General features: G+C 37.6%; 1 protein-coding gene and 1 long non-coding RNA gene across 4 annotated transcripts in view; both read right to left on the bottom strand.

Annotated features, from left to right (window-relative positions):
- The window catches only part of LOC105455007 (glutamate receptor ionotropic, kainate 2-like), a 122,342-nt gene extending 108,143 nt beyond the window's left edge, over window positions 1-14,199 (bottom strand). For all 3 annotated transcript variants that reach the window (XM_011698024.1, XM_011698025.1, XM_011698026.1), the window contains exons 1-2: window positions 13,933-14,199; window positions 7,512-7,714 (exon numbers count right to left, since the gene is read on the bottom strand). In XM_011698024.1, the coding sequence (XP_011696326.1) occupies window positions 7,512-7,605 (94 nt within the window). In that variant the 5' untranslated portion in view covers window positions 7,606-7,714; window positions 13,933-14,199. The remainder of the gene's footprint in view (window positions 1-7,511; window positions 7,715-13,932) is intronic.
- LOC105455006 lies at window positions 3,385-4,631 on the bottom strand. Its single transcript, XR_975073.1, has 2 exons — window positions 4,437-4,631; window positions 3,385-4,234 (listed from the first exon to the last, which is right to left on the bottom strand). It is a non-coding gene; the product is annotated as an uncharacterized LOC105455006 (long non-coding RNA).
- Window positions 14,200-14,421: the final 222 nt, after the last annotated feature.

The raw sequence follows: 14,421 nt of genomic DNA, 5'->3' as shown, positions 1-14,421 counted from the left end.
GGTTATTTTGTGATACATAAGTGTAGAGGATTAGTAAAGGATAGAGTATAGCAAAATATACCTGATAAATTAAGTTTTTAATAGGTGCGGCGTATATACCGGGTTTACCCTAATTTAGATACCCGAAATAACATGTTCATGTTTGCCGGTATCCTGATACGTACACGACGAAAAAGGGAGATGTCCGACGGCGGGAGGCACGCGAGGAAAACGGATAAATCGGGGAGAGAGAGCAAATACTTATGAGTTATGAGTGTCTCGGAAGTTTGCAGGCAGTCGTCGCGATTCGGAAACGGGCGTTTCAATCTCGGAGTTTAAGAGGCTGTGGAAAAGAAAGTAGTACCGCGGGGTCCAGGCCGAGTGGAGGAAGGAATTGAGAGGTGATCGAGGCTACGTGGGGAAAATCTCAGGGAAAATACATGAGCGAGGGGGAGGGGACTGGGGAGAATCTCCCCGTTTGCCGAACTATCGTGAAATTATTAAGAGCATTCCTCTGTTTACGACGCCCTATCCCTTTCGACAACCGTTTTCGGTGCTACCCCGAAATGGACGACTCGTTGCGACTCTCTCACGATTTGCTGAGCGATTTCCATGGTTTTTCAGATCCTTCCAGCGTGCACTTCGATCGGCAAATATCCTCGTAGATGTAAGTTTGCTAAATTCAAATTTAATATAATTTAATTGAGTTCCGTACTATTCAGTTCAATAAGGTAAAATTGGTCGACTAAAATTTAGAGTAACAGTGATTTGGAATTTCCGAGTTTTCATTTCAAACGTCATTAAGAGTCATTATAAAAATTATGTCACATGCAAAATTGTTTTTCTGAATAAATAAAACTACAACAATAAAATTAAAATTTATTTGGAAAAATTTTAAGGATAAATTGAATATGCGTGTAATATAGGCAATGGTAAATTTCAACATAAAAATTCATCATTGTGTCAGTTTTCACCTAAGTGACACTAATTAAATAATATTTTTAACTAAAAACATTTTACGCTTATATCACCCTTTTATTAAATTTTTTAAAAACACTTTTATTTATATTCTTTTAAAATAATTTTATTAATATTTTTTTAATAGGAATTTTCAAAATGTTTAAATATTTAATTAAAGTTTAGTCCTAATAGAATTTTTCTCATCTTTGAAAGGAGAATTCAAAGAGAAAGATTCTTAAAGTAGAACGGTATTTTTACATAGATATACGAATTTAAATCGTTTTGCATAGCCCGCGATATTGTGGAATAAATGTGCGATTAACTTGCCGCGTAAATTATTCTAATAACAGCAAGCTAACTGAATTCGGCAGACGAGCATTAAAGATTTCCTCTTGCGTGCTCGAATTCCAGCGGTCGGCAATTAATTCGACGCCTAACTTTCGTAACTGCGATGAAATATGCAAACTAAACGAGTACGTAACGCGTTGCTAAGTTGCAGTGAAGATATCACGCTGATGATACCAAGATAGAGAGAAAGAGAGAGTGCGCGAGATAAAAGCTGCAAGATCTAGGAAAGCTCTCGAGATACTGATATCCGTCGGCGCCACGAAGTCGTATCTATCCCCCGCCCCCTCTTTGCTCCGCTCGCCCCTCACTCTTTTACTCGCTTTCCTCACGTTACTTTCTTTTTCCCTATTTGTTTTCTTTCCCTCCTTCTCTTTCACGACGTGTATATGCTTCCACTCTCTCGGATCTTTTATTGCGTTACCACTGTAGTCTGATTTCCTACAGCATGTACAATCATTCGGGGGTAGCCGACCTCACTTTTCACCGGAGATATAGCAAACGCCGGTATGTGTAGCGGTTCAATCAGAAATAGAAAGGCGGATGTTTAAAAAGAGATAGACATTTAAATTGCATCAGGAATAAAGTGCGCGTAAATACATTGGACTGTCCACTTAATCAATATAAAAATTTAATTAATACTTTTTGCACTTTTTACAACGTGCTTGTTGTAAAATCAATAATTATTTAATAGAAAATTGATAGGTATAATGAGCTTTGCAACATTCAATCTACATTTTGTAATAATTTACGCTTTCTTGAGCTCAAAATGCAAGAATCGACGCTAATGTTGTTAATCCACTATGTTACATCCTATAAGTGTTAAAACAGAGAATCGATGCTTAAGAAAAGTTTAGAGCTTTAATCTCGCAATTAATCAAAGGATGTGGGGTAGCGCGTTCATTCAAGCCGCAAATGAAGTTGGCTAATACAATTTACGTAGTTTTATCGAGGGTTTTCCCCTCGCGGGATTTTCTCATTATACCGCCGATGGTAAAATGAGATGTAGCTGAAATCTTTCGCGCGCGGTAAAATAATCGGGAGAATGACGAAATTATGGACTAGCGAGATGTTCACAAGTGGGAGGGACAAAAAATGCTCGAGACTCTCAAGATTTACGATGGAGGAAAGAGGCAAGAGGAACGAAAGAACGGTCGGGAGTTCCCTTTGTTGTGGAAGTTACTCGGCTCCATTTATTCACTCACTTCTTTCGTCACTCGCCGTTGACAGGGAAAGGAAGGAGGAAGCCCGCGAGAAAAGCCGGATTTTCCGAGGCATCCACCTCGCGTGACAAACGCGATATCCCGGAACGTCCTTGATACGATATTGTTGCGGAAATGCTTCAGAGATTTGATGAATATGGGATGTGGAACGGATGAAGTCAAGCATGCGTGGACGTGTAGTATCCTGCTATCGTACAGAATACCAGGAGACGCAAAAGATAAATTATGTCACGCGTTTGCATTTCCGCTTCCGCGATTATGAAATACTTTCATCCTTTTATATTTCACCATATTTTTTATTCACCGATGGCTTGAAAGGAATGAAAGCAACAGCGAGCCGTCTATATAGTAATGTTATAATATAGCCAGTTAATTATGAAAAGATGTCTTAGGTATGAGCCTCATCCGCGGAGACGTCGTTTTAATAAGCCGATTATTAAATAATAGCGGTTTCGAAGTACCGCCAGAAATGTAAGTCGCGTTATAAAGAGCTTCTTTTCATGTTACGATCACATCACGGATGAGACTCGCATCGCAGATGAATGGTGTGCATGCACGAACGGCTTCGAGTCTCCCATCCGACTCGACGGCGTTTCCTTTTAAAAGGGAGGCTAGACTTGTACCCGGAAGATTTACCGAAAGAATGAATACGGACGATTAACCAGTGAATTTCCTGCATTTCCGCACGGCCCTTTTTCATTCCTATTTCGCGCCGGCGGCGGTGGCCCGATCGATTTCGCGACGGAGTGCGCGACTCGCAATGTTCCTTCGACTCGCCACTTCATTGTATAAAATAGGTCCGCGAGTAAGGAATCTCCGTATCGCAAGCTCCACGGAATTATGTCAATGATCACAGTTAAATAGAGAATACATCAAACACGACTCATCAATATTTTATTCAAATTTGCAAAGTTTCTTTATGATGTTGAAACAATTGAAACAATTGAACTAATGAATTAATTCATTAGTTGTTTTAAAATAATTTTCCAATATTTCTCTAATTGTCTCAATTATATGCGTTATTAGATATAACTTTACATTTCCCACGTAAAATTGTAGAATAAAAAGTTTGCTATAATTTCTCACGCAAAAGCCGAAGTTAAACAAGAAAATAGCTTAAAATTAATTGTGCTATTAATTGTTCTATTTTATAACAATTTTGAGAAACTGTCGAAATGAAATGAAAACATACGGCACGACGGACCAATCGGAAACTCTATTTTAATTAAATTAGAGTAACAAACGCTGAAACATTTAAACAACAAGCTTTTAAGTGTACAAACAATCTATTCTGTAAACAATATTCAATATGCATTTGCGTTATCATCGAAAAATTGCGGGCTATTTAATTTGCGCGACGTTAATTAATCAGCGAAACCGATTTATTCAAGCATCATTTAGACGTTGGCGGTGTCCTTTGTCAATTAGATGCGCTGAAGAGTAAAGGACGTCCGCCAGAACGATTTATCGTGATAAACCTTTCAACAAGATTCCCTACCCTTATTTATCCATCAAATTAACGGACGTTGATTAGGCGGGGCAGCAAAGCACGATCCATGGAAACTTCCCGATGACAATTAATTATCATCTCCGCCATTTATTACTTAAGAGTTCTATGGAAAAGTAGGATATTGTCCCGCATTCATTTACGAAATACTTTGTCATAGCGTCCCAAAACTTAGTAAATCATCTTTCGCGCGTGACTCCATGAAAAGGGTCGGCTCTTCCTAATCGAATACATGAAGAAGAAGCATCATTTGTTGCAGATTTAGAATAATTGACATTAAAATTTTTTTTATAATTAATATCCATATATATAAGATCCTATATAAAACTTAGTTAAAGTTTACTTAAAATTAAATAAAAATTAAATTTTAGATTCTAGAATGACATTTACTTTTCTTATCTCAGACACGCGAAAATACGTACATCATGTCAGCTAGTGAGAAAACTTCGTCCACGACATCACATGTATCTTCCTACATATCTCTAATTATTTTTGTAGTCAGGAATCTCATTTGTTGAGATAATATTATTGTAAGAAACGAATGGATTCTCTCAATTGCAACGATAAGAGACAGAGAGAAAGAGAGAGAGAGAGAGAGAGAGTCGTTTGAATTAGAATTAAAATGGAAGGGGTACATTATCTCACCTTCGTCATTACTTTGCGAGGTACATCCGTATGATCTCTTTATCTCTGTATCCGTTTTCGCTGTCTAAATGTCCTACGTATTATAAGACGGCGCGCGCGGGCGCCTCGGGGGTATTCACGGCGAGAAATCCAATTTCAATGAAAAGGCGGAACAAGAGGTTACGACGCGAGACAAATATCGCGTTTCAGGGCGATACACCGCCGCGCGGTTATGTACGTGTTGTCTACGTAAATTCCTCAGGCCTGTCGGCTTACTCGAGAGAGAATTTAACCGTTTTATCGCGAAAACAGGAGGAGTATGGCGAAACCATTACCAGAACTTCGTTTGTCTTCCTGCAGTCAGATATTAACATTTTTTTAATCGGATTACCGCGAAAGTCAATCTTTTTGAAAAAATTTTAAAAATTGACGAGAACTCATGATAAAATTAAAGTTGTAAAATTAACAAGCAAAATGTGTAATTAGTACAATAAATATTTGATTTAGTTATTGAAAGCAATATCTTTTTTTTTTTACTATCGAACAATCGTCACTAATTATGATCTTCCCACCACGGTATTCTTTAATCACATGCACGTGTACTATCCGTAGAATCATACCAATCATTTGCACCGGTCATCCATATTTAACAGCAAATTCAACTGCTCGGTGGCGACCGCTTATACCAGACGCATTAATTAACAGCAACTGTACTAAATACACGAAATTCATTACTGCTCACAATCCGTGGGGATTTCAGGCCAGGAATCTAACAATTATTTCACAGCAATATGTCATTGTTTAGGAAATGATACCAATAGGTACAATTTGTCAATTTTATTCTTTAATAATTCTTTCATAATATCAGATATTTTCTTATTCCCTGCTTTTATTAGCAATATTTTAAACGGAATTCAATTATTAATCACTATTTTCACTAAAATTGATTAAACATTCACGAAAGTTGATTAAACGTTCTGCAATGTTGTTTCAATGTAATGTAGAGATATAATTTCAAATAATTATAATTATTAATTATTAAACGCATAATTAAGGTACAGGTTTTCGGAAAACTCAATCACACAAGTTATATCGGATTGTTAACGTTTCAATAATTTAGGTATCAAATTTCCTATTTCTCCACTATTAAAATGATACAAATGCCACAGTATGCATTCACGTAATAAATAACAGCAAGCAAATAGAAATTACAGACGATATAACCGTTTTGGTTTACGTATTCTTAAAAAATTTAATCTTTTACTGTTTTGTATAAATAGCTAAATTCTAACGTTGTATAATAATGTACGTACCGAGAATCTTGAATCGTATATCTCTAATAAGAAATATCGGACGAAGATATTATAAACCAAATATTAGTAGCTCAAGAGGCTCAACGAGTAACTCAATGGACTCTCATTAGTAACACGATAACGGATGTTCGAGCATTATGAGTCTGTAATCTGATGTGCTAAGTAGCTGACGTATCTCTATTATAACGCTACGGTTACAAGAAAGCCTCCAGTAGTGCCACTTACTGCATCCGGTATTACGTTACGTGATTGAATTTCGCAAATTATCTATAAACGCGATAACATAATTCGATAAGCCGAAAAAGAAATCATGCATTTTACTCTTTAATTTTATTCGAAATAAACGTGGATTTTTTAATTGTTCAAAATATTTAATTTCACAGAAATAAAATACAATATATATCAAGTTTGATGAATTTAATTTGATGAATTTAAATTAATAATGCATAATAATATTGTGTATGCACATTTGTATATGCGTCTGTTATAATTATAAGTATCATATAAAAAGAATTATTAACGATGCTGTAATAGAATTGTATAATTGTATTTTCCTTTCTTATCTAATATAAATCTTTTCTTACAAAATGTGTCATTTATGAATGTGTCGGAAATATAACTCCCTCATAAGTATACGACTTCTTTCTTCGCGACAGATAATACTTATAAAAATGTCTTTTTGGTTGAGATACGAGGAGGCGAGGGAGGAAAGAGAAGAAAGAAGAAGGAGCGCAAACAAAGTAGATGAAATCACTGGGAGCTGAGAGGGTATCAAGATCCACACGTGCCTTGAGTGCAATAATTATTGCTGGAGACATTGCCGACAAACGTAGCCCAGGGGCAACTTCTAGAAAAGTTTGATTTGAGAAGCGGCTCTTAGGTCACGCCAAAGTTTTCGGGGGAGCAACTTGCAAGGGGAAAAGGACAAGCTTTGGAAAGTGTCAGGAAAAGATATCAACCCGCGCGTCTAGACCCGACCCGTACTTGACAAACTTTTCCTCGCTTGATATAAACTGATTCAATCGTAAAAAGAAGTAAGAAATGATATTACAGTTTTGATATAACGTCGGATCGATGCAAACGGCGAACGAATAATTCTTGATCGCAATTCGAGATGCAATCGAAACGCGTGAACAAAATGTTTTTGGCTTTTTTCCCTCGTAATTACCAAAGGAAACCACGTATCTGTATATTCAGGATAATTTAAAATTAAAATTTAGCTTCATTTTTGCAGTGAAATTTAAATTCAGGTTTAGCGGCGTATATTTTCCAGTACACACGGCTGACATTAATCACTTAGTGCATTTGTGATGTTGCAGTGAAAAAATATTGCAGCATTTTATTTTATTATATCCAGATAAAATCAACGCGCGTGTAAAGCTGCACAAACATGTTTACGTTAGAAGAGACATCGTTCATTTTTTAAGCTTTTAATTTCTTCAAAAGTAGATATCATAAAAAAAAAACATCAATTTCGGTGAAGAGCGTGTTTTATTATTCGCAAAAGAGTGCACGTTTATTACTAAAATTATTCCGCGACATAGTGAAATGCGAACTCACCGATTTTGACGACCGAAGGCAGCGCGTCGAGCACCGATGGCAGCTGAAGCAGCTGAAGAACAAAGATAGAGGCTACCAGGCAGCCCAGACTCATAGCTCATCTCGGAAGCCCTCCGCCACGGCCTCTCGGTGGCTCCTCACACAATCGCTGCCGCACAAATTATGTGGTGAATAGGGCCTGACGTTACTACGAACACATTTACCTAAAACATAAAAATATGAATAATTAACCAAAATCGAACCACTGCAATCGAAATTAATACTATGACTAAAATTACTAATAGTTTTAATTTGAATTTTTTAATCTCCCTTTTAATCTTTTATCATTCTATTATATTATACATTACAATCTTCGCAATTTTGAGATTAAATTTGAATTCCATATGCAAATACAGGAAACTTTGTGCCGCTTGTGGTATACGCTTTGTATGTACGCTAGTCGGTTTCTATTTGAAGAAAATGAACTTTTTGCAGGTACGTTAATTAAAAGTTCGCAAACAGCCTGGAGATAGAATATATCCGCTACGTTGCCTTTCACACGCGTAAAATTCATAAGGCCCGGTTTCTACCGGGACGCTGAATGCATTTTTCGATGAACAGGAGGAAACAGAGTTTTCCATGTACTTCCGTGCGAGCAGGCAAAAATTTATCGTTTTGCCTAAACGCTTGAAATTTGATTCAACGAGTCCGCGTTATTGCTTGCCTCTCAGACGTTTTTACGCGATAGTTCAATCATCAGATGTACGATTTCCCGAGAAATTTGCACACCACGTGTACACTACGCAAGTATCGCTCGTGCGGAATTCCCGTGGCGACACGGAAAACTTACCGTCACTCTACTACTATTTTACGTCCCCAAATTTCGGTGGCGCTCGGCCAAAGAGTTGGAGGGCAGATGTCTACTCGTGTAACTTGACGTTTCTAACAAACGTCACACGTGCGACCCAACATTTCGGGCGGGGAAATGTACCGGCAGCGTTTGCATTATTTCAAGGGATTTATATAATAAATCAGATTAAGCTACGATAATTTTCACTAATTAATGTTTATATGAGTGTTTTATATCACATACAAAATTTCAAGCTAATATAATACGATAAATATTTATCATCGCAAAATCAAATATATTTAATCGATTCGATTTTCAAAATATTAAACTACCTCCGCTTTATGTACGCAACAATATGAGTTTATAATTATTTAAGTAGAAAATAATCTGCAATAATGGTTGTGTATTTAATACAATTTTACGTGAAAGCGTATTAGAGCATGTGAATATACAACGTAGGACCGCAACATGAAATACGAGTATCATTTATAAAATTTTATAAAATAAAGATGTACAAGTTTATAAAAATACTTTGTTATACATTTGTTTCATTTTGAATAACATATCTTTCAATACTTTCACGTTAATTAAATCGACGTATGCTATTGTAAAAGGGTGAATTTATCGCAGGCCTTACATCGATTACATCGCTTGCAATAAAAAAACGTTGAATATATTTATTTTTTATATTACAGCGCCAGTCAATTAATCAATCTCGTTTAAAACTCGTTTAGATCAAATTTTTCAATTTGCATCATCGAAATTAATTGTCTCTTTTCACATGTACGTAAGTATACGCTCCACGAGACGAAAATCAAATGATTTACTCAGCAAACTTTGCATTCTGTTCTTACTCGACGCGTTTCTTGCTCGCCGATGCTGTCTTGTAAATCGATAAAATTACGAAATAACCGCGACATTTTGTCGCCGGTGGTGCGCTCGCTGGCAGAGACCGCCGGTATTATTTGATTTTAATTCAATGTCATGATTTCTTTGCAAAACGAGGAACAGTTTGCGAAACTTCTCGCGCGCACGGCTTCATCCGTAGACGTCTCCGTTGTCGTCACGGTGGCTTAAGAAGAAACAATGGCACGATTTTCAATTCGCGATGTCGTGCATTCGTCCGCGAGAAATTCCGCAGACTGTCCGGCGACTTTCTCGCAGATTCCTCGCGGATATTCTCATACAGTAATTCTTTCATTCGGCTCTATTATGAGAGAATGGACGTGTTTCTTACTTCCATTTTCCGGTGCGGAATTACGATCTGAGTAATATAATAATTGCGACTCTCTTATTCGAGGTCAGCTTCGCAGGATAAAAAACATATCCTAAGGCTAATGATAATCTCCTTGGAAATAAAACTGTATGCTGCGAGAGATAATTTTTTCAGTTGACGCAGTGCAATTGCAGATACGATTTTTAAAATGTATATAATTAACTTGAGATTATTAAGCCATTTTTCTAAAATTTTTATTCATTTCATGAGATATTTCTGTCTCATTGACATTTCTCGCTGTTAAGATGCTCAGAGTTTATACAAGTCGAAGAAGATAGAGAAAGAATTTCTTTTACGTTACTTATACGCGAATAAGAAACATAACGAATTCAAAGTAAGAGATTAACGTTATCGTGATTTAGAGGGATCGTGCTGAGGAAATTAATTCACCTTCCTCACTAGGAATCGCGACATACTATTTGTAATCTCGCAATTAGCACGTCGGAGGAGGTAAAAGACCGCGAACACATCTGGAGCGAAAATATATATCTAATCCTCTCCGTCGGTCCCGTTGCCGTCGTAGGAGACGCCTTTGAGGGGAGAATGAGAGGGCTGTTAAGGCCAAAATCTCCCAGGAATTTAGAAAGATTCGTTCTACGTCGCATCCAGGTTGCCTTAATCGAGCCGCTTTATTCGACGATAATTCGTCGCGGCCATAGAAACGCCTTAATGGCACAGAATAAAAAGCGGCATGCGAGAGCGCGCGCAAGAAGGATGAAAATGAAGGCGATGAGAGGAGCGAAGAGTCAGCAAAGGGTGGAACAACGCAGAAAAGGGGAGGGGGAGGGGGAAAGCAGTGCTTTAAATATATATTTCCTTCTACTCCCCTTTCTCTTCCCACCCGTCTCTGGCCGCCCGCCACCTTTGGTGATTTACGGTCGTCCTAAAACATCTTCGCGATATCGTGTCGTGCCGACTCCCCGGGAGGAAAATAGAGGGGAAGCGACTCGTGTGCTGGTGAATTTCCCGGAATTCTCGTTAACACGGTCATTTCCCGCACCTCCGATATGTGGATTATACGAGAGAACGGAGAAACCGCTTACTAAAGGGCGCGCCGTGTCTTTCTTTTCTTTTTTCTTCTCCTTAATCATCTCCCCGTGGGCATCTTACGACGAATTTAGATCAATCGATTTTCAATCTCACCGAACAGTAGGCGAGCAATCGTTTGTCGGATCGATCTCTATTTGAAATATTTCGCATACTTACTTTGTCAGCAGAGTGCGGTTTCGCGCACATGCGGGCGAGTTTTACAAGAGATTTGTGATAGGTGGGTTCACTGCAATGTGTAAGAAATCGTTCTGTTCAAATAATTTTTTCTCAAAATATTTGATTAAAAAAAAAAAAAAGAAAATATTATCTACACATTGATCAAGGACGCAGTGTGTGGGAAAGGAAATCCGACGTTTGAAAAATTTAGCAAATTCGAATCATGTGATTCCTCGGATTTTAAAGGAACGCGATCTCGCCCGTGATACGCCAGAAAACTCGATTAAAGTACACCCTGTTTGTTCCTCTTTCCCATTTCTTCGGTTTCTCTGTACTCATCGCACCCCTTCCTTCGATTTCTCGGCGCTTAATGTTCCGGATATCGATATCGTAACTTCGTATGATCATTTCGCGGCGCGATACAATAAAATTTAATCATCCGTACTACTATCAACGAGTGGGCGAAGCTGGTGCGAAAGCACCCTCCACTTTAATCCACTCGTTTGTACGAATGTCGTAAAAAATAAACTGCCGCTTACTTATCGGAATGGAGTTGAGAACAATCGATATTTATTACGTGTAAAAATGTTAACGATCCTTTTAAAAGTAAAGTTCAGCTTTCATTAGAATCCTTAATTGGCGTTTGAAAAATATAAATTGTTACAAAATAAAATTCCTCTTTAGCTTTAAAATAAATAGATAAAATCAATAAAAGTCCTTTGCAAACGGATGTAGCTGAGTAGTGCGGCGAAAAACGAGGAGCTAAGGTCCTTAAGTATCTATTGGCCGTATTGGCGAAAACAGAGTTTGAAAGAGTTAAGCCGTTTCTGAGAAATCTTGCAAGTGGACAATCGGACAGACAAACAAACGAACGGGCGGAGAGACGGACGGACAATCGAATCGCCGGACAAACGGACGGCTAGATTAACACTGTGAAATTATAAAGTAGTTTATTACATTATTTAATAAAATAAATTAATAATTAATATTACAGATAAGTCACACGCCATTAAAATACTCTACATTGACTGTATAAATGATTTAACTATATATATATATTGCCTTGATCGTAATCGTAATTGATCTCAATTAACAAACAACATTGACTTGCACCATAATTATGCCATGGGCATAATACGCGATGTATGTAATATTCATAATGTTATTTCATTTCAATTTTACGACCTGTTACTATAACGAATTAGAAAATTATGGTATAATGTTGTCGCGATGTTTATTGCTGATTGTGTGCAATTATTGTTTGTACATTTTACTTTTCGATACCATTAAACAGCTCGCATCCAAAAAGGAGAAAATGATCAAGCTTTATGCAGTCAATCGCGGCGACAGAATCGATATATATTATGCATGAAATAATACAAGATCTCATTCATACTAAAATGTAAGAGAAATTATTAATAATGCAAAAGCTGCTTCACTCCTGCTCGCTCATTATTGATTTCTATAACGATGTAATAGAATTTTAATTGATTAAAGACTGCAGTGAATAACTAATTCAACGCGTGAAATTCAATAAGTAGAAAATCTAATTAAAGCAATCGGAAACTGCGGTATTTTAATCCGGTTAGGAATCGTACATCATATCTGTCATTCTGACTCAATTATACCTTCGTTGCTGCAATTTTCAATTTTCTCTTATGATTTACATATAGTAAAGTAATTAGATTGAATAAAGTATGTGATGTATTATGTTATTTTCTGTCGTAATTAATTGACAGAATTGAGCGATCTAGAAAATGCATATATGTATAGTTCAATATCACTGAAATCGTAAGAATCATTCATTTTTAACGTAGCTGCAGTATTTTGTTACCATATGTACCGTTATATGCATATAAATATATGTATATAATTTTCAACTAAATTTCTGATACGTCGCCACGTGTTTATCTGATTTTGGCTGCGTTCAGGGAGCGCGTTATCAGCGCTATTGTGTGTCATTTTGGGTGCGTTCGGGGAGACGCTATTAGCTCTATCTCTGTCATTCCATCTTTTTTGTTCGTTAAGCATAAAATAAGGATAGAACAACGCAAATAACACTAACAGCATCTCCCTGAATCTTTATCTGTATCAGTTATTATATCGCAATAAGGACAGAATGTGCAAAAACGCTGATAGCGCGCTCCCCAAGCGCAGCCATAATCAGTATCCAATTTAAATTAATATCGTTCATTGTGATGATCGCGGGTCTTTGTCGATATAATCATCGATTAATCGCTTCAATTTGCATAAAAAGGCAATAAATAAAAATAGCTTATGGTATGGTTTTATACATCAGCTGCAAGTTGCAAAAAAAAAGGAAATTATTGCTGGTTGGACAAGTCACGTCGCAGACAGTAAACTTTAAACTACCAGAACATAATTTGTGTCGGTTCGAAAGGCAGTTATCGATTTTGCCAACGAACCGAACAGGACCGCCGTCGTGACACGAAATTCGTTTACCAAATTGGAGTAAATGAGTTATGTACATTGTTTTCGGCAATCTCATCCCCGAGGACGTCGCAATAGCTTAGAAAAATGACAGAGAGTAGAGTTATTTTTACGATTTAAATAAATTTGACTAAATAAACTAGATTCTATACTGAAAGTCATCAATCCGAAATATATCTTATTTCTGACAATTAAAAATTTGTAAATATTTCAGAATTAGTAGAAAATAAATACAACCTTGTTCTTGTAAAATTAATTTCAAAAATATCCTAAATTAAAAAAATATGGTCAAAATTTTAATATCAGAGTATGTAATATAAATTCAATTAAAATTGACAAACAATTAAAAGGTTCTATTTAATTTCACAAAGATATAAATTTGTTTGTAAATCCACTTGATATCTACCTTCTCGCAATTAATTTGACGCCTTCAATGCCGCGCGCGTCGGGATCAATTTTTTACTTTGAGGTTAATTCAGTCGGATACAAACTAACAAGCTTCAAGTGAAGGATAAACTCACTGATTGCATTTACTCCGGATCGGAATCGCATTGAAAGTACAAATCAATTCTCATTTCTCTTTACTGTTCGTCTTTTAGAAAGTTTTCTATTCACATTCAAGCAGTCGAGTAATTGAAAAAAAAATGGCATTCGCTTACCGCGTTTCTCATCGCGGCTGTCGCACACGTCGGGCAATCTGCGGCGATGGGAAAACCTCACGGAACCCTCGGAATATCGCTGCGACGACGTCTCGAGGGGCACGGGGACATTCGAGAGAGGGGGTCGGCTCTTTAGGAATTTACCGGCGCGTAAAGACGTGCGTTGTCCTCGCGACGCGCGTAAACATAACCTCCGTATATGTTATACGGGCCGTTATCATCGCGGAAACGTAAACATACACATCCTACCGTGACAGAGGCCGGCGCGCGACTGCCGTTCGGCCGTTCGGTCGTCGACTCGCCGACGTCAGCCGAACGCGCCCGAGCTCCGATTCTCGCCGAGCGGCCACGTGCTCGCCGGCCAATCACGCTTGCGCCGGTCCACGTGCTCGTTCCGTCGGACCATGTGAGAACGATTAGCGCGCGCTTTGCCGCCCTTTCGGGAGCAACGGAGTTTTTTAAATGCCGCGCGTTGCTCCGTTTCGAAGT

This window comes from Wasmannia auropunctata, unplaced genomic scaffold, assembly GCF_000956235.1.
Source record: "Wasmannia auropunctata unplaced genomic scaffold, wasmannia.A_1.0 LD335963.1, whole genome shotgun sequence".
Taxonomy (NCBI): domain Eukaryota; kingdom Metazoa; phylum Arthropoda; class Insecta; order Hymenoptera; family Formicidae; genus Wasmannia; species Wasmannia auropunctata.
Note: the sequence above shows the minus strand (reverse complement) of the source record. Positions and strands in the feature narration are given on the sequence as shown.